The following is a 25,301-nucleotide window of genomic DNA, read 5'->3' as shown; positions in this document are numbered from 1 at the left end:
GTTTAGTTTATACCATATCCATTTTCAGACATTATTGTTCCACAGTATGACTCACATTGTCCCATTCCAAGGACCAACTCACTCCAGTAACTTAACATCATCAACAACATGGCTGCTCCTTTTAGAATGGGCACTCGAGGAAAACAGCTTTTTCGCGTCGCCATAAAATGCAAGTGGTCAAAAAGCAGCGAGAGGGAGAGAGAGAGGGCGATAGAGAGTGAGCAGAGAAAGCAAGTAAAATCAGAAAATGAAAAACGAAGAAAAACAATTAAATGCCAAGCAGCAGTGGCAAACAGAATCCAACAGTCGTAGGATAAAGAAAACAAGCAAATAAACTTGCGAGCTGCATTTGCGACACGTCGAAAAGCATCCGCGCCAATGCCAACTCAGTTTAATTGAAATCAAGTTGAAGGCGTTGGGCAGTGGGCGGTGGGAAGTGGGAAGTGGGCGGGGTCTGGCTTGCAAATCGAATTGAAACACCAAAACGTATTCGAAAATCGACAGCAAAAGTAATTGAAATTGCATGAGCAACAATGTGTATGACCAAAGTTGAGGAGGGGAAAAAGCCAGAGGTTTCTGGCAGCAACGAGTGGACAGCCCCCTCAATTCCCCACTCTTTCTATAAGGCACTTTACACATAAATTGGCAACAGGACGACACTGCGACAGAAGCAAGTGAAAAGAGAGGCAAGCAAACCATTTAAATACTCTCACAATACAATTTTTTGAGAAAAAATATCTATTTTAATGCATATTTTTATAATTATATCATTATTAGTTTGATTCAGGGCATAATACTGAATAATATTTATTTTGATGCTAAAGGTCAAAACTCATGCGAAACTGAACAAAAATTTTGACTTTTAAAGTTACAAGATCCAATGTCTGACCAACTTCAAAACGTCATAACTTTATCAAAACTAAACCGATTTTCAAGCGGAATGTCATTTTGATCATGGTTTGGCTTCTTAACTCATTCTGCATTCAAATTTTATTCATTTTTAAAAAAAAATTATTTTTTGCTAAATTTTGATTTTGATGGTAAGGGTACCCCCTATGAAATTTTTAAAATTGAAAATTTTAAATCTCAAGTTTTTACTTTTAATCAACTCCTTATATCGTAATTAGTATAAATCAACACTTTAAATTTGATTTTGAGACGTTTCATTTTTCTGTAAAAAATCATGTCAAAATAAACAAAAATTTGGACTTGTAGAGTTACAAGATCCAATGTCTGACCAACTTCAAAACGTCATAACTTTGTCAAAACTAAACCGATTTTCAAGCGGAATGTCATTTTGATCATGGTTTGGCTTCTAAACTCATTCTGCATTCGAATTTTATTCATTTTAAAAAAAAAATTATTTTTTGCTAAAATTCGATTTTAATGGTAAGGGTACCCCCTTTGAAATTTTTAAAATTGAAAATTTTAAATCTCAAGTTTTTACTTTTAATCAACTCCTTATATCGTAATTAGTATAAATCACCACTTTAAATTTGATTTTGAGACGTTTCATTTTTCTGTAAAAAATCATGGGAAATTGAACAAAAATTTTGACTTTTAAAGTTACAAGATCCAATGTCTGACCAACTTCAAAACGTCATAACTTTATCAAAACTAAACCGATTTTCAAGCGGAATGTCATTTTGATCATGGTTTGGCCCCGAAATTCATTCTGCGTTCAAAGTTTTGAAAATTAAAAATTTTATATCTTAGGTTAGAGTCGCCGACCTGCCATTTAGCAAGTATTACAAGTGGATTGACAAAGTTCCAATACCCGCTGAAAAGTTACTAAAGAAAGTTTTGTAGAGCCCTTACATTTTTTTTATGGTTTTCGTTGACGCACCCACGCTTTATAGTAAAATTTATGAGGCATGTTAAGAGAATGAAAATTTTCAGGGCTTAAGCTGATTAGCTGGCAAAGGAAGGAAAATAATTTTAATTTTAATTACTGCGTCGAAAAAAAAGTTTTCACTTTATATGCTATTCAATTTGCGATTCATTTCAATTGGCATCAGGGGCTTTAAGCAATTTGCAAATTGTTTTCTAAGCGCACAACGGACGCAAAATCGAAAAGTGTCAGCAGAATAAACGCTGACAATAAATAAAAATGGAAAATGATTGAAACATGTGTCGTATATTCATCGCTTGCTATGCCATACACGTTTGTGCCTCTGTTCTGTTCTATTCTATTCTGTTCTATCTATACTCCTCCTTTATCGCATTGTTATTCCCACTTTACTCGCTGTCAATAGCCGGGAAATGTAAACAAATAAGAAAGCAATCACTGGCGACATTTTCAGATCTAACGTGTGCGCGCACTAAAGTATGCTATAAAAAATATGATGAGAAGTGCAAAGAGGGGCGCAGTATTCCATATAGAAGTGTATGTATGTGCTGACAAAAAACACATAAAAATTGTTCTTTAAGAAGTGTTGCTATTGTTCAGGCATCAAATTGTATACGTGAATGATAAAAACTGATGGATTCTATATAATAAATTCGTATTGCAATTTATGGCTAGCAAATTGAGGCTATAAAACTAAGGACTTGAGAGCCTTTTTAATTTTGTTAAATGAAAAGCGATCAAGTGTAGAAAATTTTCAATTTATTCAGATGATTATCATTTTAATTATAATTGAAATGCTAATGAACATTAAATGAAAAAAGTGATTTGTGGAATTAAATTATAATAATAATGCCATTGTTTTTGTTAATTTGATGCTTAATTATTTAATTGTTTTTATTATAATATATTTAAGTTGTATTATACGTATATAATAAAATATCATCAATCCTGATATATACATGTGCAAAATTTTATTAGTCGTATTAGTAATTGACTTTTGCATCCTTCAAATTAATTTTCTTTCTTCCTTTACCACTGTCTGCTCTTCTATAACAACTGTACACTCTTCAACAGTCAGCCGTATCAATATCAATAATCCATATCGATGTCACACAATGACAAGCCCAACTAATACCTTATTGATTGCTTATCAATAACATAACCCTCTCGTCCTCTCGCTGCCACCGTCCAAGCAAACCCAAAGCATTTACACCACATAACTCGGAATCAGTTTGTTGGGTCTGTTGAAGTATAAAAGGGTTTTATGACCTGTTTGAAAACCATGAAAACGAAATAAAAAATAAACGAAATATTTTTCTATATTGTATTTATTTTTTAGTAAGTGGGGAGAAAACAAATCCCGAACAAACATTAATTTGTAACGCACGTTTGGCCAATTTCGGTTTCACAATTTGCTTTCTTTTGACCATGCTAAACCAACAAAATATACCCCAATGACCGCATAACGAGCCGAAATCAATTTGCCACGTTGATAAGGTTAGGCCAACAACCCTTTTTGCGTAATACTCGTAAAGGGGTAGGGCAAGAGAAAGCCCTGTCATAGCCGGGATTTATAGATATTAAATTAGACAAGATTTTAACGCGCACGTAACTTTGACATACATCAAATCCCGGTAACCCAGGACCGACTTAGCTTTGAGTAATAACCTTAACAAAAAAATGCAAATTGCATGCCAAATGTTGAGATTTTTTTCAGCTTTTCTTTTCTTTACTGTCTTGTTTTTTTTTATGCTGACCATTCAAATATTGTCGAATGTCAGGTTCAGAGTGTTGCACACATGTGTCTTATTTTGTTATTGCTATTGTTATTGGTCTTGTGGCTGTTCCAATTTTATTTTGAAATCGAATTATAATAATACAACATAATAATAATAATAATAATAATAACAGCACTAAGCAGTAAAACAAAGAAAACACCAATATCAAATAGGTGTGAAACTCAATTTGAGCGGTTTGGTCAGCTATTGGTCAACGCAGGGAAGAAAGGTCGCATCAATGGTCACATCTGCTATCCGGCAACAGGAAATTCAAATTTCAAAAAGGATTATTGGTTGAACATTGATATCATTCAAATCCGAATGGGGGTAAGGGTTGAATTGATTATAGCCAGATTGAAGTGGGTGCTGCTTATTTCATTGTGCTTTAATATAAACAGATAAATGTCTGAAGATATATTGGTGGTTAGCTTTAAAGCATTTTCTATCTCTAAGAAAATAAGTCTACAGTGTTACTTAGTCTTCTTTATGTCTTGATAAGGTCGCAGTTCACTAACTGAAAGATATTTTGACTTAAAGTTTATTAAACTAAATGAAAAATTCATTAATATATCTAAGTTAAAATTTTGTCATATAAAATGTCAATTTTTTGTAAGAAAATAATAAAAAACTATTATTTATTTTGCGTATTGTTCTAAATTTTACTACAAAATCAACTTAATAGTTGAATAAATTGTAAATACACTTACTTTCCTCATTTTTAATTATTGCTTTAATTTTTATTATTATAAAAACAAGTTTGGCTAATTTCATATTATTATTTGGTCCTCAGCCATCTCTCTTTTCATTGATTTTCAACAGATTATAATCGGTAAGACCTTTTTGGAAAGACTTCTGTGCATTGTTTGCTCCAGGGTTTTACAATTGCCACCTTAAGAAACAGAGTCATAAATACCAGCACTGAGCTCTTTTCCCTTACTTTGCCCCACTGTCCGCTAACAGTTTAATGAACTGTGTGCCATAGTCAAAAACTCAACCAGATACAGATGCAGACACGGCATCCACATTAGCCATGGCTATTTACCTTTTCGTTGATTTTAGTGCCAACATGTGAAAAAAATTGTGGCTCACAAATTATTTATTAATTACCCGCTTTTCGTGTCTGGGCCATGAAATGAGTTTGGGCCAATTTTTATGAAATGCTCCCGCAATGCCATAATCGAAAAGCAGATATTCCAAACAATCTTCCCTGCTTATCGTAGTTGTCAAATCTTGTGATTTTCTTGTATTTTTCTTTTTTGTACTTTTTGGCGTAATAAAACAATAAATCAATCAATGTTTGGGTTTATTCATAGGCTGACTCGATGCTGTTGTGTTTCGTTATCTTTTTTCAACTTTTTAGTAGCTTGTTAGATTTTTTTATATTTTTATGAATGCTGTTAGTTTTGGGTATTTATGGGTCCAACGTCATATTTTAGAGAAAAGTTCAGTTTTTCTCCATTGTTTTTCAGATCTGTTAAGTGCGATAAACTTCTATGACATTGTTGTATGCATAAATTTATATGGAATTGTTAGTCAGATCAAAGTTAAAGATGCTGGGCAAATAAAGTTGAGGTTAGCTACATACAAATTCCTACGTAGAGATGATAAAGTCTATTAAACAGTGTCGAAATCAACAGCAACAGCAACAGCTGTGGTGAAAAAGGGTTCCACACTTGAGTGAATCCACAAATTGAGTTTGAGTCCAATTACTCTCAGTCTGCTCACTCATACACACAGAGCAAACAATGGCGACAGCATCTCTTTAACGATATCACGTTCTCTCTCTCTCTCTCTCTTTCTCTCTTGCTTGTGGTAGGTGTGGCCTCTGTTTCGTTGTTTCATTACCATTACGTTCCACATTTCTTTGCTTTGTTATTGCCCCCCTTTTTGTCTGAGTAAATTAAAATTGTGTAGTTTATTATTAAATGAAGCGCATTTTTGTATTTGTATGCGTCTCTTTGCTATATCTATATGAGTGTGTATGTGTTTTTCTATATAGAGACTTACATACATACATGCATTTTTATATAGAAATATGTAAATCGGTAGCAATTTGCTGGCAGTCACATAATAATATTGAAATGTTAATTAGCGTATTAATTAAGCTTTTATTTTATTTGTTTGCATTTGGGTTTTGTAGGATGGACAGGCGGGTAATTAATTTTAAAGAAGCAATTTATAGGTATGATGAAGCAGAATTTTAAATAAAGTAACTTAATAATAATTGAAATAAATTTACTCTGAATCTTAGTGATACATTTATATTGCAAATATTCTCTACTTTATTTACAAAAATACAATTATTATATGAGAGTGCAGTAATAATATTTTTTATTATAAAAAACAACTATTATCAAATTGAATATTAAACATTTGCCAATGCCTCCTGTTGTTTACACAACTTGAATATTCAATTTACATTTATTACTCTTATTTATGCCAATGAACAAAATTTAATTATTGAAATGAATAAATCCACAATATAAAAAAACAAAAAGAAACTGTTACTCAATCCCTGCCTGCTACAGCTTCACTTAATATTTATAGCTTTTTAAACAAATAAACAGCATTCACAGTCGAGCCGCGCCTCAAATAGAGGCCACCCACCGACGAGTATTCGTGAAAATGCACTCAACCAGACACACATACATAAACACACACACTTACACACACACACATATATAGAGCTCTCTCTCACATGCATAACACACTCTCAGTCCAGTTCCAGCTCCAATCCAATCCGAAATAGTTGATTTTAATGATGTACATAATAAAATTCCCATTCGTTTTGTGCCAATGCCAATGCGTTCCAGCTTCATTGCATGTTTACATTGATTGTGGAACATTCACACACACACAGACATACGCAGGCACAGATTTCGCCTGCACACTGATTTACTTGAGTGGGAATGAAACAGTTGCTCGTTTGCTTGCTCTCTCTCAGCCATTGTTGGGATGCTGCGCTCGAGTGAGTGAAAAAGAGCAACCAGGGTTGCTCAGACTCTGACTGAGACTGAGATTGCTGTGCGTTGCGTTGCGTTGCGTTACGTTGTTTCCCATGTGAAGTGAAGTCGTTCGAGTCAATTTGGAAATCATTCGTTTGCCTTAGGCCTAAAGAAGCGGACACGCGCGCGGAAGAATTGAGATACCTCGTACTATAGTTAGATGAACACGCAAAGTTGACAAGTGCATACAATTGCTGAAATTTCGAGTTCTTCAAAGTTCTCAAGTGAAGTTGAAGTGTCTGAATTTTAATTGAAACTCTGAATTGAAATCAAATTGATCAAAGTAAAGCAAAGAGTTTGTGCTGAAAGAAAAAAGAGATATCAAGTTTTGTAAATTGATCATTTAACATTTACTGAGTGCAGCGCGTTTTGAAGATATATCCCAAGCTGGGTAGTCCATTTCTGCACACTACGCCCCCGGGTGGCAGCTGCAGCAGCAACAACCCATCCCCCACACCACACCACAGCATCAACATCAACACCAACAGCAACAGCACATCCGCTGCCAAACAGCTTGCCCAGACATTCCAGCTGTCGGCCAATTCGGCCTTCAATCTCGCCCTGCCGCCCAGCTTCTATCATCGCCACCTGCCCACAGACGCACCCAATCCCAGTTCGGTTAACGCTGCGGAGTGTGCCGCCCTCGACTACGTCCACTCGCCCATCAACGATCCAGCCACGGACATGGATCTCATCAATCCCTATATGCGTCATCACAGTTTCGCCGCTGCCGCCCAGAGCAGTCCACCGTCGGCGGCACAGCGTCATCATTTGGCCGCAGCAGCTGCTGCGGGATTGACCAACGGATTCGCCGATGTTCACGCTCATGCAATGGCCGCGGCGGACTATCAACAGCAGTTGGCGGACTATCACAGTGCGGCGGCAGCAGCGGCTGCCTACGCCAGCAGCAACAACAACAACAACAGCAACAATAACAACAACAACAGTCCCTTGATGCTGCTGAAGGCGGCACAGGGCGTTGCAGCTGGCGCCCGACTGGAGGCGAAGTCATCAGCCGAGGATTCGCCGTCGACAACGCCACCGCCTGCCTCGTCGCGCCTTCACTCGGAATCGTCACCCTCGCCACGCTACGAGCACAATTCCAGTCCCGGCGTGGACAGCGCCAAGTCCTTTGCATTGAGCCAACGGAGCAGCGGCGGCGAGGATCATTGCCAGAACAGCGAGTCCAGTCCGCCACCTCCCGATTATAGTCCAGAGAACTTGACCAGTCGCAAGTATCAGCATCCAAACAGCGGCCTCAATCCGCTCAGCCTGCACAACAACAACAACAACCACATTAACAACAACCTTAGTGGCAACCATCACAATAACAACAACAACAACAGCATGGAACACAAGATCCCATTGAGTTTTCTGGGTCCGCCGCTGGCGGCGCTGCATTCCATGACCACAGAAATGAAGACTGCCCAAGGCGTTGCCGCCGGAGTTGGCGGTGCCGGCAGTGGAGTAGGTGCCTCCGGAAATGGCCTGGGCTATGGCCACAGTCCCAACTCGCATCTGATCAGTGACCGGGTGACAGGCTCCAGCTCCAGCAGCTCGACAACAACAAACTCACAAGGCGCCGCCAATCCACATGGCATCGATACGATACTATCGAAACCACCGCCGGTGACATCGGCGGGTCTAAGTGCTTTAACGGGAGGTGAGTGCAGAGTGAAGATAATAAACTACTGAGAGAAAAGTGTTTAGAGTAGTAATTACGTTAGTTATAGACCAGAAAAAATTTGAGTTATTATATGTTAGTCAAAAATAGAGGCAGAAACTGTATTATTTGGGATAACTCCATTCAACTCCATTTTAATAAATTCCTGATTACTCTCATTAGCAAAATTTAGTTAAAATGTGGTAAAGAAACGTGACATTGTATGATATTTAGTATGACTGATTTGAAAGGCAATTTGTAATTTATAGATGTCTATTGCATAAATGAAATTATTTTCAATTTGTTAACAAAACTTATATAAAAAAAAATTAGGATTATACGTTTTTTAATTTTTTTTTAAGTACCGGACATAAATATTATGTTAAAGTCAATAATATTAATAACAACTAAGTTCTACATATTTTATTTCGAAAATAATTCTCTATTAAGACAACTTTTTCTGGTTGCAATTTTTAGTAAAATTGCCTGCACTTCATTTTTAAAATCAGTGAATTCCTAAAGATAAAATAAATATTCAAAGCCATTCGAATTAAGAGGGAAAATCTGCTATAATTAATTAAGCAAAGCACATGGTAAACATTTAAAACCTAATAAATGCGACATTTTGCCCATCATTATGCAATGTTAATGTATTGAATGGACATTATGCATGCTCCCAAAAATTGTTTTAAATGATTTGGAAAACTGGTTCCAGCGCAGAGTCAAACAAGCGTGTATTGTGCACGAATCCGGTTTGACATGATTCCACTATTTAATAAAATGGCAACAATGGAGAATTCCCTCTCTGCTGCTCCCTCTTGCCATATCTTCCTATATGCACGTACATATGCGGAGAGTAGAGCATTTTATTGGGCACAATTTCCAAAATCATATAATATCAAATCAAATTGCAAAATGACGCAAAACGTAATGCGATCTACGCGTCGTACTTAAACGTTCAGCAATTAGTTGTCAAATTGTTTGTAATTAAATCAAAATGACACACGAAAAACGGAAGGCAAGTGAGGGGGAGGAAGGGAGAGGAAAATGTGACTTTGCCTTTTCACTAAAATGATTTCAAATTTTGACAGTTAAATGTAGCCCCAATTGTGCGGCATGACAGAGCCCAACATACTATACAGACCAATCGAGGGAGTGGGTCAACATTTGTATGAAATGCTAAAGGTAATGGTAAATGAGTGGAGGGGGGAAGGGGTGGAGGGTATATTTAGCGACGGGGCGTTGACAATTTACCATAACATTTTTAATTATTTTTAACGAGGGCGTTTATGTGATTTGTTTCGTTTTTGTTTTCTTCGATTTTTTGGAACCAAATGTTTTCATTCTTTTTATGACAAATTATTTAATGGCTTTTAATTAAATCGTTCAAATCGTTTGATGGCTCAACTTTTATTCTCGATGAGTGGGCAGATGTCTATAAGCTTATAATGAAATTATTTATTTCAATTCCGATTTTTCTAGTGCGCCTTGAGACAAAAAATTGACGAATGAGTTTTATAAATTTGGCTTGTTGATCATGAATTCGGATTAATTAAACAATGTTATGAGAGATTGGTGTTGTCAACAGCTTCATGGAATGACTAAAGATCCTTTGACTTTGACTTTGTCTTGTAGAACACAACTAACAAGCCGACCCAGTACTTTAAAATACAAAGTGTATACTAAGTTTGTTGAAGCAAAATATGTGTAACAGATGGTGGATTGACAGACCTCATAAAGTATATATATTCTTGATCAACATCAACAGACAAGTCGTGACTATAAGAGCTCTCTCTTGAATCCCACTTCATATGTTTCTGAATTAGTAAAAAGTTGCTTTAAATAATTTTTATTCAAATTTAAAATTAAAATTTTTATATGTGTATAATAATTTTTTCACTTTGTATATATTTGATGGTATTTGTATCATTGTCTTTGCTACCGAACAATTACAGGATCTTTTACAGTCGAGTTTACTCTACTAAATCCGTTTTCTAGTTGTATTTTTTTTTTTTTTGATAATACCAAAGATAGTGATTAGCCATATAAAGAACTTCCTTTATTTGTTTCGAATTCTTAGGATTATTTTTAATCTGAACCCATCTTAAAATTGAATTTTTCTCCGTTTCAGCAGGAATTCCACGCTTCTCCATTGCCGCCGCTGCGGCGGGCATGGCCCAATATCTATCGCAGAGTCAGGGGACTCCACTGAAGACGCACGCTGGTCACATCGTGGATCGTACGCATCTGTACTGGCCGGGACTACAGGGTCTCGTGGCGAATCCGATAGCGTGGCGCGAACGTCTATCGAATACAAGTAAGTGATTGAATTCGACAGGCGATTAATGAATATGCTCACTAATTTGCAAATAAGAGGGCACTCCTACACACACACACACACACACAATTCATGCCACTTCATGGCACTTTGAGAGACTTCACAACACTCCACACTTCATTCACTGGCTGGAAAGTAATCAGTGCATTCATGTTGCACGGTGGCACGTAATTTGGTTACAATTGTTGTTGGCCCCTGGCCTGATGATTTGTCAACAATGAAAGCCACACCTCGAGGCTTTAATTTCATTTCGAATACGAGTTTTAAACCTGATATCATAAGTTCATTGAAGCGCAGCACATGTCGCTCTCTGACTTCCTGTTGATACCGTTAACAAAGCGCAGCGAATGTGGCAGTTGCCCCTAATGATCATGGATCGCTCCTCAAGTGATTACCAATATGACGCGTCCAATGTGCTTAGTGCAGTTGCCAGTTGGCATTAAGATCCCATTGGCACATTGTCCAACTCATTAAAAGAGCTGGCAGAAAAAAAAGAGAAAAAACAGAATCACTTTAACACGATCAACGATCAACGAGATCGACGATCGTCGATCGACGCATCCATCCATCCACAGAGCTGACAATGACTCCACATAAAAGAGTTGCTCTTTATTTTTTTTTTGTGGAGTGAAAAGCATATGAACAATTAATTTACTCGCACGCTTTCGAGCATCTTTCGACTTCGTTTTGGAGGCGTTTGGGGCAACAATTTCTGGATCTGGTTACTTCATTATTACGTCTATTTATAAGGCACTCCGAAGCAAAGCTCATTAAGTAATCGCCCAACTCCAACTCGAACTCGTTTTCACATTGTTTATTTATTTAAACATTCCCCTTCCAGCTCGAGTCGCCCCTGCTGTCGCCGCCTCTGGTTAATGATCGTTCGCATTGGCAATTGATTTGATTTGATTTAGTGCTTTGGCTACTGCTGGGCAGCTAGGGAGCTAGGGAGTCAGCTGCTGTTTGGCCTTTAATTGCGCCGATGACTGTGCACATTTTACCACTGTCAAGTCGAAAATCGTACATAATTTTCTTATTGAATTAGTGACGAGATCAACAGAGATCGTCGAAAGAGAAATGTTGTCGTTATGTGTGTTTTGTTTGTCTTGTGTTCGATTTGATTTCTGAAGTGTGTCGTGGAATGTTTGGTAGCTGCTCTGATTAAATAAATATTGATTCAATTGATTTGCCAAACAGTGTACGAGTTCATGTCTCAAGTGTTATCCAAAACTGGAGCAGACTAGGAAGTTAAGATAATATAAAGAAATTGATATATGAACAACATATTATTATTTTTAATATAATCTAGCTACATTGCTACTGATATATTTTATTTACACATTGCGATTAGCGTTGATAACTAACCTATCCAATAATTTCAACAACTAACTGACTCTCTCAATGCGATAAACACAGCTGATAGCAACTTAATTAACGATATTATATTAAGTGCAGTGAACCTCGTGCATAAAGTGTCTGTGCAAACACAATTTTAATTCCCGAGCCCATAAAAAGCACAATGAACTCATATCTCATTTCAGTTGCCGATTGACTTTAATGAATTGCAATGCAAATATTAATAATAGTAATAATAATGATAAAAACAAATGTGCAATGCTTTTAAATCAAGCCCCAATTATTGGTCATAATAAACAAAGTGTGGCAGGTGACAAAGCAAATATACAAATGCATGTGCCACGCATTTAATTAATATGCCACAAAAAGGTAAATAATGCAACAACAAAAATATAATAAATAAATAAATGCCAATCAAATTCAGCTAATCAAATGCAATGGCATTATTAATAACAAATAAAAAGTGCAACAACAACAACAAAAACAAACAATAAAACGAAATTAATATGAAAATCAAAACAAAAGCCGAGTGAAAAAATATAGAGCATACTTTTCAGCGCGCATAAAAATTTCAATAAAGCAGCAAACGAGCGCCATTTTTGGTGCGATATCCTGTGTGCGCAGCTTCAACACACACACAAACACACACTCACATAAAGCTTGTTAACATGACAGCCTACAAGCATATAAACAAACACACACACACACACAAACACACACACACATATTCACTCAGCTGCCCCATTTTGGCATCCCCCGTGAAGCAACCCCCTTGTGCTATTTGTAGGTTCGCTCTGCCATCGTCTAGATAATAATGTGGCAACATATTCTCGCAGCGTCTGCGTTTGCCTTTATCTTACGCCAGTTCCCCTCCTCCTCCCTCCTCTCTCCAATCAACTTCATACTATATATAACCAACATTTATATAGAGCAACAACACAACAGGCTCTCAACGGTTGCTTTAACTTTTCCGGCAAAAGTTTTTTTTTTTTTGGTTTGTTTTTTTTTTCCGCTTTTTGTTTTCGATTTTTGTCTGGCCGAGCAGCTGTCGCATCCTCGTATATTCGTCGACATCGGCGGCATCTTTCAGCCATAAATATGTATATACAAATAATAAATAAATAAATATACATTTTTGTGTAAATAATAATACGCACACACGCAAACCCACATTGTGTTTTATGTAAATGTGCAGATTGTGTGGTATATATGACAATGTTTTTGTGCTCGCAAAATTATGTGGAAACGATGAGCAAAAACATTGACAAGCAAGTAAAATATTTTCCTTGTTTTTCAACATCTTTATGAAATGGAAATTTATAGCAGAGTTTCCAATTGATTTTATTTCATATAAAGCTGTTTAAAATAAGTGCTCTTTAGGTGTTAGCTAAATAAATTGCTACTTTAGTGTAATTTGTGAGACTAAAATCTTAAGATTTGAGAGATCTAACTGATATTTTAATGCAGAATTTATCAAATATTCTTGTCATAATTTTAAATGTGATTATTTAAGGATACTACACGTATTAATTATGGAAATTATAATTACAGCTCTGAAAGATGTAAGAACGTATACTGTTACTAAAACTATATTGAAATATATATACTTTTGTCCGATTTGGACACATCTGTCACACTCCTTGTCCAATACTTTTTTTTATATCTCGTACAAAGCCACATGCTGTGAGTAAAATAATTAACTTCAGTAAAAAATAAATATGACATTAAAAAAGATGCGTTAAAAGGCAAGAGCAACTAAAAACACAGCCAGTTATATAGTCAGAACTGCCCATAACAAGAAAACAGCCAACGGGCAAATGAGGCAAACCAAAACCGCAGTCTACATTTGACACAATTCATTAAGCTTAATGAAGACAGCAGCCCAACAAGCCAAATAAAAAAGTTACAATTGCCAGAGAGAGAGATAGAGAGAGAGAGAGAGAGAACTAGACAGATAGACATGACTGGAATTTTGTATGTAAAACCTTTTGTAGCTGTTGCGTTTAATTAAAATTCAAGTGGCATTTTGTGTGTCGGTGTCGTCGTCCTCATCGCTATCCAAAAGAACTTGTGCTTTGAGCATATAATCGGGCATAAAACAGGCCATAAAACAATGCAATGAAGCCAGCACCGAGGGTAGGATACCAAAACACACGACACTTAATGAGCGGTGCTACCTATGGAGAGGTTTATAAAAGCTTCAGATGAGCAGCAGTCGACAAGGGTTGCAAGGTATCGTTAAGTTTATTAGGGTAAACAAGCTGCTTATCGTCTGCTGTTGAGATTGGCATAAAGATATTACAAGATTGTTATATGTATGCACATACATGTGAGCCACAGTATGGGTAACGAATTCAAGATTCGACATTTGACATATGATTAAGGGGAAGAAGCCATTGTTGTCAACTTCACAATGTCACAAGGCTCTTTCAGTAGGTTTCAAGATGGCCGACTGTTGTCGAGACCTCAAAATGTATAACGTACAAAAAGAAAAACAAAATTCTGTAAAACAATACAATTCCTAATAAATCAACTTTTCATATATACAAAATCTATTAAGTATTGTATTAGGTGACAAATTTTATTGAACGAAATTTTTAAAAATAGTTAGGTTTTGATAGTACGTTTTTATGCTGTACTTGTTTAATTATATTCCAAAATAGACGTGAATAAAATTTAAAAGATATTAAATTAATATTAGTTTTCATTAAATTCTCTTGCATATTTATACATATTAGCTTGTTATTTATTATTAATTATTCACGAGGTCATTCAGAATTATTTGAATATGTATTTGAATCCATATGACATGTTAGATTAAAATGGAAATAAATAATATTTAATTATGTTAACAGCTTTACTAGATGATTACCAAAAGTAATGCTCAGATTATCTTTGTTAATTTCACCACATTTTCCGACTGTCTATCAACAGTTGCCATCCACGGCTCCCTCTCTCTATCTCCCCCTATCAATGTCATTCATTCTCTTGTTCTTCCCAAAACAAATGACTTTTTAATATTTTCAATAAGGCAACATTGAACCAAAAAACAGCACGCCCACCTGGCACGCCCTTCGCCACACATTATTAATATCAATACTGTAAAGAGAAAAAACGAAACCCAAAATATTAACGCCATAAAAAAATAAAAAATATAATAAAAGAGAAATTGAAAGAGAACAAAAGCGAAAATAAAAAGGAGAAAAGTGCAAATGCAGCGATGCCAACAGGGTGACTTATGCGATTATAGACAACTGCTGCAGGGCCAAGGAGAGACAAGAGAGGAGAGTGGCGAGTGGAGAGAGGAAGAGGAGGGGAGAACTGCCGAGGGTCGCTCCAGAAAGTGAGCCTGTGCCTGCCAATTCATTTCATTTTGTAGCAATGCGTGAGGGCCGTGACATGAGCAAATAAACGCTTCATATTTGTCGGTTATTTATGAGGGTCCTTGGGACGCAGCTGCAGCCCAGTAGATGCCACATAGAAAGAGAAACTGAGAGAGAGAGAACTCGCGACAAAAAATATAAAAAAAATTATCACTGCTACAATTTTTCTTGCTAGGGATTAAGCTTGTTATGGTCCAGGCATGGCCTTGTCGTACTCCCCCTCAAATACTGCCTGCAAATATTCTCCATGGCCGCTTTATTGACAAGTATTATTCCCTTCACATTTTTTGTATACTTATGTTAAGCTTGTGAATTGTCTGCGAAAAGCAAGGAAGGACAAAACAAAACATAAATTTTATTGCACATATTTATTTTGACGCATTTTTATTTGTCTTTATGTTTTATGTTTATGAACATTGCAATCAAATTGTTCAGTTGCAGCTGGGATGCATATGGAAATCAATTAATGGAATGGTTAGAGTAAGATAATTGTGAGTTCTTAATATACTTTAAAGCAGTCAACAAGTGGATTCCTTCAAAAAAATATATTATCAAATAATAAAAATTCAATTTTCAGTGCAATATGAACAAATTTTATTATCATATGATATATTCTTAATATCAACGTGACAATACTTTTAGGTGAAGATACACATTACGCATAAAAATTTATTAGAGTTTTGTTTTAGGATAAATATTTAATTCAACCCAAATTTCCTTATTATCTAAGTAAAACTAAACTTTCTCAATGTATGTGCTGCTTTTATCCCTTTATCTTCACATACTCATTCCACTCTAACTTTAACTGTAATCATTTAAATTAATAATTTTGTGGAGACTGCACCAAAGTATCATAAAGGGACACAAGTTGCCGGAGTAAAAAGCAAGTAAAGGTATCTCACATTCAGCAGGCAAATGTTGAAATAAATTCTAAGGGCATGAGAATAAACCCACATAGAAGACCGACTCTTTCTGCCGGCAAAACCTGTTACCATTTTCAACCCTCCCCAACTCCTACTTCAGCCCAGTCCCCAGGACACTTGCGGCTTTACCTTTTTACATAGCGCCAGGCGCGTCGTGTGCATATTTAGTTAAATCATTTCACATAATTAGGGATCATTTAATAATGGGGTGACATTAATTGAAAGCACACACACACACATATATATAGAGACTGTCACAAGGGCTACAGGCAACCCTGATGAGGAGGACCTCCGAGTCACCCACTTCCACTTCCACTCCCACTCCAGCTACCGTTTAATTTTATGGCCACCACCCAACCATGTCCACTTGACTGCTTTTACGAGCCTTCTGGTTGGGTTGGTGGTGCACGTAGCGCCCTCTAGCGCCGGGGGCGTGTTGCTCTGCTTTTATTGGCCTCCTGTCGTCGCAGTTCTCGTTTCCTTCTCGTTTGTCGTTTTTGCTAATTGATTTTAATGAAAGCCCAAGGCCCATGCAAAAGTTTAGTGGCTCTCATAAATTCTGTGGTCAATTTGGGTTTGTTAATTGTTGCAACGTGGACGTTGGACATTTTTTTGGCTTCTCTTTTTTCCTAATATTTCTGCTACCTCAGCGGTAATTAGTGTCTAATTATTATGCGTGGCCAGAACAGCAGAACGACCATAACAATAGTTGGGCCACAATGAATTGCCCAAAATATATTACAAAATTTGCATTTGCTTTGGGGAGGCAAATCAAATTTGGAAAACCAATTGAAATATGATTTTCACATGTTAAACAGTCCCCAGTTAGATACCCTACCCATTTATAAGGCTAAACAACCGCACTGCGACTTTCTCATCTCGAGCGCCTCTCAAAATCGCAGCTGTCGCCAAACGCGCCCCATAAACAATTAATAAATGTCAAAAAACTTTGCCGCAACAACAGCAACAACAACAACATGGACTTTTTACTCCCCCCTTTCTCTTCTTTTTACGTGAGTGGAGTGTGGCACATTATTTTCTCGCTAAATTTTATGACATTGCTTATTGTTTCGAAATTAAATTTTCTGAAAATGCTGTACAACTTTCGGAGCTTGTAAACACGGCTCTTAAACATAAATTTAACAAATTTGAAAAGTTTTATGAGCAAAATGTTTATAGCAAAGGGGTTTATTGGATTGGTTATGTTCAGTACTCGTAAAGTACATTATCGCAGCTTGTCTTGATTATAAAGGCGCTGAGATGTTTTCTTCATGAAATAAATAGTAAATTTTAAAGTGAGTTTAAGATTCAGCTTGATTTTAATTTTATATTTTGTAATAAGCAAGTTATTTTGATATTTAGTTTTAAATTCATATTTTTTATGTAGTTATCATCTTTACTATGGATTCCTTAACAAATGTGTTATTCTTTAATAAATTAACCAATTGAAATTAACAAAATAATTAAAATTATTATATTTGAATATTGGGAAAAAATTAAATTAAATTTCATGAAATTATTTTTCATTACAGTGTCCGCCAATCTGTCACAGTCGCATCAACATCATCCATCGAGCGATAAGGATGGTAAAAAGAAACACACCCGCCCAACATTTAGTGGTCAGCAGATATTCGCCCTGGAGAAGACATTCGAGCAAACCAAATATCTGGCTGGACCAGAGCGTGCCAAGCTCGCGTATGCCTTAGGAATGTCCGAGTCGCAGGTTAAGGTAAGCAATCGGATGAAACATGCGAGTATGCAAATTAAAAACTCATAAAATGGCGGCGGGTATCTAACCAAATAAACCTTAAAAAAAAAGGTAAAAGATATGATCCCTTTGCCCCCCACTTTGCTGCTGCTCCCTCGAGCCATTGACTTTTGTGGCAATTTGCATTTTTATTGAAACGCAAAGCTCGAGGATTTTTGCTTTATTTTTGTCGAAACCGAAAAACAAAATGGCGCCAATGGTCTGCCACTGGTTATACCAGTTTCATTGCCTTCCTGAGTCCCTGTGGGTTATGCCCTAAAGGCTTAGTGCACATGTCTGTCCCTGTAGACCCCGCCCCGCCCCGCCCTCGACACTGCCCGTGTCTCCGTTCCCGTTACAGACCTAAAAAACATTCCCGTGCGCGTCATTTTAAAGTTTTCGGCGAAGGTTGTTTTTTTCCCATTGGCCCCCTTCCCTTGTCGTAAAATGTTATCAACAAATAAATCCTTTGTGTCGTCAAATTTGTCGAGCGGCGTCGCCATCATCGTTCCTGTAATCCCCACCAGAAACGCACGTGTCATTCCCATTGCCCGTAAGTCGCGTGTGCGACGCGGTTTTCGGATCTCTTTCTCATTTTGGGCTTGTCATTTAAATTAGTCCTAAGCCAGGGCAGTTAATTGGTTTTGCAATGGGTTCCATTTAGTTAGAAATCAGTCAAAACATATGATAGCTTAGCGATCCTTGAGATACTCAGCTGAGTTAATTGGCAATTTTACAGGTGGAAAGAGCACGAGTTGGGCAATAAGAGAGATAGCTATAGATAGTTATAAAATTATTTAAAATCTTTTTTCAAGTCTTAAAATATTATAGAAGTTCTATAAAATATTAGATAATAATTATGTTAATCGAAATTTTTGCATGTGTTTCAAACGCAGATATGATATGATAAATTTAATAAAAAAACTAAAAATGTTGACTAATGCAGCTAAGGACTAATGGAATAATTCTTTTATTTTTTTTTTTTTTGAGTAAAGTATTATTTTAATGGTATTTCCGTAGGACATTAGCGATATTTTTTGCGGAGTATTTACAAAAAGTTCTTCAATAAATTCATTTGAAGCGTGAGATACGAAATTTTATAGAAAATTTTTAAAATTTCAATAAATATTAATGCTTGCACAATTTATTCATTGAAAATTATTTATTAAAACTAAGAGTAATTTGATAGCCGTGTTCCAATCTGTAAAATCTGGTTAAAGTTACAATTTCATTCTTAGATTGTCCCATTTGCAGTGGCATTTGTCAGGCAATTTGTACACCCCAATAATTGCTACCCTCTCACTTAAGCCCTTCATATTGCACCCCGGTAAATGCTGCAGAGCTGTTCTCAACCTCAAACAACTGTGCACAAATCAGGGTTCTCAGTTTTGGAGATAGTCGAGTGAAAAAAAAATCACGTTTATGATGAGCCAAATGATTAATTACCAATGAATGAGGCCGTTGGCATTGTGAGGCATTTGAAGCGGGAATATGTTCCAGAGAGAGAGAGAGAGAGAAAGAGGTTTGGGATTGATGGCTTGAGCTGCAGCTAAATATGCGTCATTTGTGCATGGGCTAAATAGATACAGAGAGAGTGAGAGAGAGAGAAAGAGAGAGCGGAAGAAGGAGAAGGCACTGATGACGACGAGAACAAATGGACAGAGAGATGGATGAGTGCTGGGCAGGATTGGGAGGATTGGGTGGCCTCTGTCTGATAGACATGCCAAATGACTGCATGACTTTTGGGTGAGTGTAAATTAAATTCTGTGCAAGGACACAACAACGACGACATCAGCTTCATACATATTCAATTAGTGTGCGAGTGTGAGTGTGTGTGTGTGTGTGGGTGTGTGGTTGCTCTCCTAAAGACCGAGATGAAAAACAGCCATGACGATGATAGTATGCAAATTGACAAACAAAAACACAACCACTGGACACACTAGACACACACACACTCTCACACACACACACACCCACACAATCACACATACACTGAACAAGGGGTCCCAAAAATATGACAGAGACACACAAAATGCAAATCAAAAGTATGTGAGAGTGTACATGAGCGTGTGTGTTGGTGTGTGTTTGTGTGGGCGTGTCTGCAACTGGGCGCATGCCAAATGATCTTGACAAGAATAATTGCGCTGTTATCATAATTAAAACCGTTTTTGGACACAGGACACAGAACTGACTCCGTCACAGTCCAAGTCCGAGTGCGAGCCACGTTTCGTTTTAGCAATCATTTAATGCAAATGGTCGCCATTTTGTACGTTCTTACACTCCCACCATCTCACTTTCTCACTCTTTTTCTCTTTCTCTCTCTCTCTGTATGTGAATTATAGCGTCTGCGTCCATTATTAATGACAATCTAGCTGTGCGTCTATGTGAACCATAATATTATTGCATGATTGTTGTTATTGCTTTTTCGTGATTCTGTTTTTGCATAAATACTCGTATACATGAACATTTCGACTGATTGTTGAGTACATGCATGTAAACACGACATGTGATAAAGAAATGGTATTGGATTGGTTCCCTTTTTCTGGATGGTTTCGAATCATGTTTTTGCTTTGGTAATTTCATGTATTTTATTCAAATCTTCAATTGTTTGACTCTATTTACTAATATCAAACGAATAACATTTGATTAGATTCTACGTTTTAAGCAGTCTAACCATGTATAAATCTCAAGTAACTTAGCTTTGGTTTAACTTTGGAAGAAGGGCACAAATCTTGCAGTTAGAACACTACAACTATGCAAAACAGTCCCAAGAATCTCAGCTAAGAAATGAATTAGTTCCATTTTAGAATTTGCGTTGTTAATCTAATAACTGTAGTTAAAAAATCACACGAACAATTTAAAATATTTTCATGAAAAATGAGATTAGATTCCACAACAAAACATATTTAAAGTCGAAAATTTCAATACAAAGCCAACACAATAAAATGTTTCATATAGAACTATGATAACCTAGACGCAGATCACATGGCTAAATAGAAACAATGATTGCTTAGTTTTATTATTATATTATTTAAAATGGCTTTTAAAATCTTTTTAGAATGCTATTTTATGAAAATCAAAACTCGCCGCATAATTAGCACATGTATAATGAAAGCTTATAGACCAAATCAATTCATACTGCGACTGTCAAAAATGACAATGACAATGGTGCTATATGAGGGAACTACATAAGTGACAAGCCGACAAGTTGACAATGGGACAGGCAGCTCATAAAACTTATGACAGATTTGTGAAATATTGTCTAATTGATTTTTAGGAACCGTGATAGAAAAATATTCGAAAGAGTACCACACAAAAAAAAAAAAAAAAAATACCAGCTGGTTTCATTGTTGTCAGCTAATGGATTTGATTGTGTGTTAATGAATGAAGAGAAATTCTATTGAGAATTACGAATGAAACAAAGAGAGACAGAGAGAAAGAGAGATGGAGTAGTGTTCCATTAGAAGCGCTATCATCCAATGCGCCATTGCTCCACACTATTCAACTCACAATTAGTCAAATAAAAACACATTTTATGTGCTTTGCCCTCACGTTGATGGGCAACAAAAGGCAAATAAATCACAAAATCACATAAATACGAATACGGCCATATATAAGTAGTAGATAGAGAAGGTGAGCCTGTCGTTCAAATTAAAATTTACGAGCCGCTCTTAAAAGCCAGAACTACAACAAACAAAAAATTGTTTGTTAACCAATAGGAAAAAAAAAACAGAATACCAATCGTAACTGCAACTTGTCAGTCGATCAGAGGCGGGCAGCGTGTTCTAAAGGTGTGCAGCCATGTTGTAAATTTTCATGACTTTTAAGTACCCAACAGCCAACGATCCGATACGATCCGATCCGATCCGATCCGTGCCCAACCAAACAGGACGCGTAAATAAATAAATTTCCAATTTGGTCAGAGTCATATATTTGCCACATCGCTGAGACGCGAAACGAGGGAGTGAGGCAGCAAAATAAAATACAAAAAAAAGGTTTGATTTTGACATCCGTTTCTACGAAATTTACATACCGCTTTTCATCCTTATCTGACCCACGGACACCTGACGGACGTCCCGCAGCGGTGGCAAAAAACAACAAACAGCATATGACCAAAACATTGGCATATGTTTTATAACCTTGCGTTGCGTCCTGTTCGCAATAAATAAATCCGTATACCCAAACCAATTGAATGCCCCATTTTACTCCGAATCGAAGCGTAACGTCCACGTCAAATTGATTGCCACAATATTTGATTGACTTTGACATGTTGCCTGTCATAAATATTCGACTCCCTTTGACCATTTTCTTTTGCTTCTGCTTTTGCTTTACCTCCTTGAATTCTAGCTTAAAACCGATATTGATCTCGTTGGGTGGCCATAAATATCTTGCGCATATTTCTGAAACATTTGTCGGAAGCAGATCAATCGAATAACGAAAATATTTTTCAATATTCAAATAGTTTGTTAATTTTTAATACAAAAATTAAATATAACTCTTATTTTTAATTTACACTTAAATAACTAGAATCTGAAGTAATATTTAAGAATAATAATCTAAATCAATTCTTCACAATTTTATTTTAAATTTTAAGTTGCCTTACTTCACTGCTCTTAAATGGCTTTAAATAAAATAATAAATATTAAAGTTCTATAATTAAGAATATCAACTTTTCTGATAATTTTATTCAAATTACTAATATTTTTTTTTAACATATTTGTATATAAAAGATTTATTTAGGTTTCTTCCTTCAATAAATATTTTTTCATACTCATAAACTTCGATATCATAATTTTTAACAAAAATGCACAGAATAAGAAAATTTATAGAGCGCTTCTTAAAGTTGTAGGCATTTAAGTTTAGTCGAAAGCACAGTGACAAGGCTTCAAATTCAACAGTCTGTTGCCTTCCACTTAGAAACTATGCTTTAGTGGGTGCTAGATGACGCATACACCATCGTTATGATGTCGAAAACGACAACGACAACGGCAATGGCAATGGCAACGATTCCTTGCATAACATTCCCATTCCCCGAGAGCAGACTGGCACAAGTTCCTCTTTTGGTCTACCAAATCCCGAAACAACATGGACACAGCTGTTACCAAAAAATAATGACCATGAAAAGCAGCCTTAATGATGCCAACTAATGTTGTTGTTGGCCTGTCTGTTGTGCTGTTGTTGGGCCAGAAAAAGACGACCCAGTCTCACACTCGACTCGACTCGACTTTAATCTCTGTTTCTTTTTCCACGGCATGCTGCGGCATGTAACACACGAGAAAATATTAATTGTGTTTTTATTTCGCATAATGTTGCAAATAATAATTACACAAATGTGCAAATGAAGTTGTAAATTATGTTGTATCTGGTTTAATTGCACCTTTGGGTCGTTACTGGCGCTGATTTTTGCATGGTCCGTCGAAAGATATTAAAATTTCATAAATTATTGTGGAACCAATTGGCTCCAAAGCAGTGTTTTCTGTAAGGGAATAGTCTGGAGCCAAGGATCGTGGGATTAATAGGTGAATAAACTTGAATAACTCGAATTATAATTAAACAAGACTAATTTGAAAACAGTTTCTTAACTCTTATAATCGGAATATTGTTTTTATATATATACTAAAATTTTTTAAAATAAAGCGGAACCGAAAGTCTTAAACCAAGTATTCTTGGACTGTTTCAAACTCAAACTTAATCGATGTTTTAATATATTTTAAAAGAGCTTTTATACCCTGTTTTTTGTGCGATACACACTCCAATAATTCGAACAAACTCAAGTAACTCAGCTTTTCAATGAGCTAGCAATATTATAAAAGCAATTCTAATATGCTCCCCTTTTAAATAGGCCAATTTAAGTTGAAATGGCCATTTGAAAGCGCTGTTAATGACTTGAACTAACATACAACATGTTTGCCATGATGAGCTCCTGTCTGGCCAAAACAAAAGCGCTTCATCATCAGGCAAATGTTGAAATTATGCTTGAATTTTTGCAACAGCACTCGGGTGAAAAAAAAAATGGGAGGAAGAAAGAAAGCTGGAAAACGTGTCTAGGCCTATGCAACAGAGGAATCGCTCTTCAATGGGCAATGCGTGGCTTGGCAGGGTGGCATGCAACATATGTTGCCACAGGCCAGTCAGGCTTGGTTGCAAAATGGAAAATGAAGCGCAACCAAAGACGTTAGTCATGGTTTTGCATAGTTTTTGCTGTTGTAACTGCTGTTGGGCAACAACAACAACAACAAAAACAACGCTGTCCAGGGCTTAATATTGTCTTAATTGAGGGTTAACCGGCGTTGATGATGCGACTTATGGGCTGTGAGACGGGAGATGGTGAATTGTAAATGGTAAATGGTAAATGGGTGACGGGCTTCGACTTAATGACTTTGACAATGTGTGCCTCATGGTCTCTCTCAGCCGGACTGCCTAATTACACATGAAAGTTTCGGGTTCGCTTGCTTAAAACTTTAATTGCCACACACACACAGTACATAATTCTAAAGTTTTCTTCATTTCAAAATTGGACTTTTACAGGTTTGGTTTCAAAATCGTCGCACCAAATGGCGCAAACGTCATGCGGCGGAAATGGCAACGGCTAAGCGGAAACAGGACGACATGGGTGGCGACAACGACGGCGACTGCAGTGAGACCATGGACAGCGACAATGAGAGCCTGGACATGGGTGAATCCCCAGTCCAAAGTAAAAGGAGTCGCAGCAGCACCAGCTCCCAACAACAACAACAGCAGCAGCAGGATAATTATCGTCATTAAAACGAATTTACAAAATGGCTAAGGATATGCATACACAAATACATACAACAAAACGAAACGAAACAAAACAAAAGAACAACAATATTAAGCGTCAGCTAATAAACTACAACAACAATAACACAGCGAAAGGTTCTCAACATTTTTAAGGGCATTTCAGTTTTTTATTAGCTAACGAAAAAAGGTTTTGCCACTTTACAGTCTTCTGAAGACGTCAATTTTAAGCCTTAATTTCTATCCACATTCCCCCTTACCCCCTCAAACCGCCCCTCCACCCTTGTTTAATATGTGTGTAAATATTTATGTTAATTTTGAAATCGCGCATAGATATATAGAATTTAGATATTTTTTGTATTTAATAACCCGGCTCTAAATGCTAAGTCGTCTTAAGGCACACAATTTACTGAATTTATTACATATTGTATGTTTAGTTTGATAGTTTATAAATAAAATAACGTCAGCGAAAAAACGAAGAAATAACAGCAAATAAAAAATAA

General features: G+C 36.5%; 1 protein-coding gene across 1 annotated transcript; it reads left to right on the top strand.

Annotated features, from left to right (window-relative positions):
* The first annotated feature begins 7,316 nt into the window (after window positions 1–7,316).
* On the top strand, window positions 7,317–24,905 carry LOC117788077 (brain-specific homeobox protein). Its single transcript, XM_034626743.1, has 4 exons — window positions 7,317–8,295; window positions 10,427–10,612; window positions 17,828–18,024; window positions 24,571–24,905. Exons 1-4 carry the CDS (start codon window positions 7,317–7,319, stop codon window positions 24,805–24,807), a joined length of 1,599 nt encoding a protein of 532 aa, XP_034482634.1. The 3' UTR covers window positions 24,808–24,905.
* The last annotated feature ends 396 nt before the right edge of the window (window positions 24,906–25,301 follow it).

Source organism: Drosophila innubila (assembly GCF_004354385.1).
Source record: "Drosophila innubila isolate TH190305 chromosome 3L unlocalized genomic scaffold, UK_Dinn_1.0 0_D_3L, whole genome shotgun sequence".
In the NCBI taxonomy this organism is placed as follows: Eukaryota; Metazoa; Arthropoda; class Insecta; order Diptera; family Drosophilidae; genus Drosophila; species Drosophila innubila.
The sequence above is the reverse complement of the archived record's forward strand: the minus strand, read 5'-3'. Positions and strand labels throughout refer to the sequence as shown.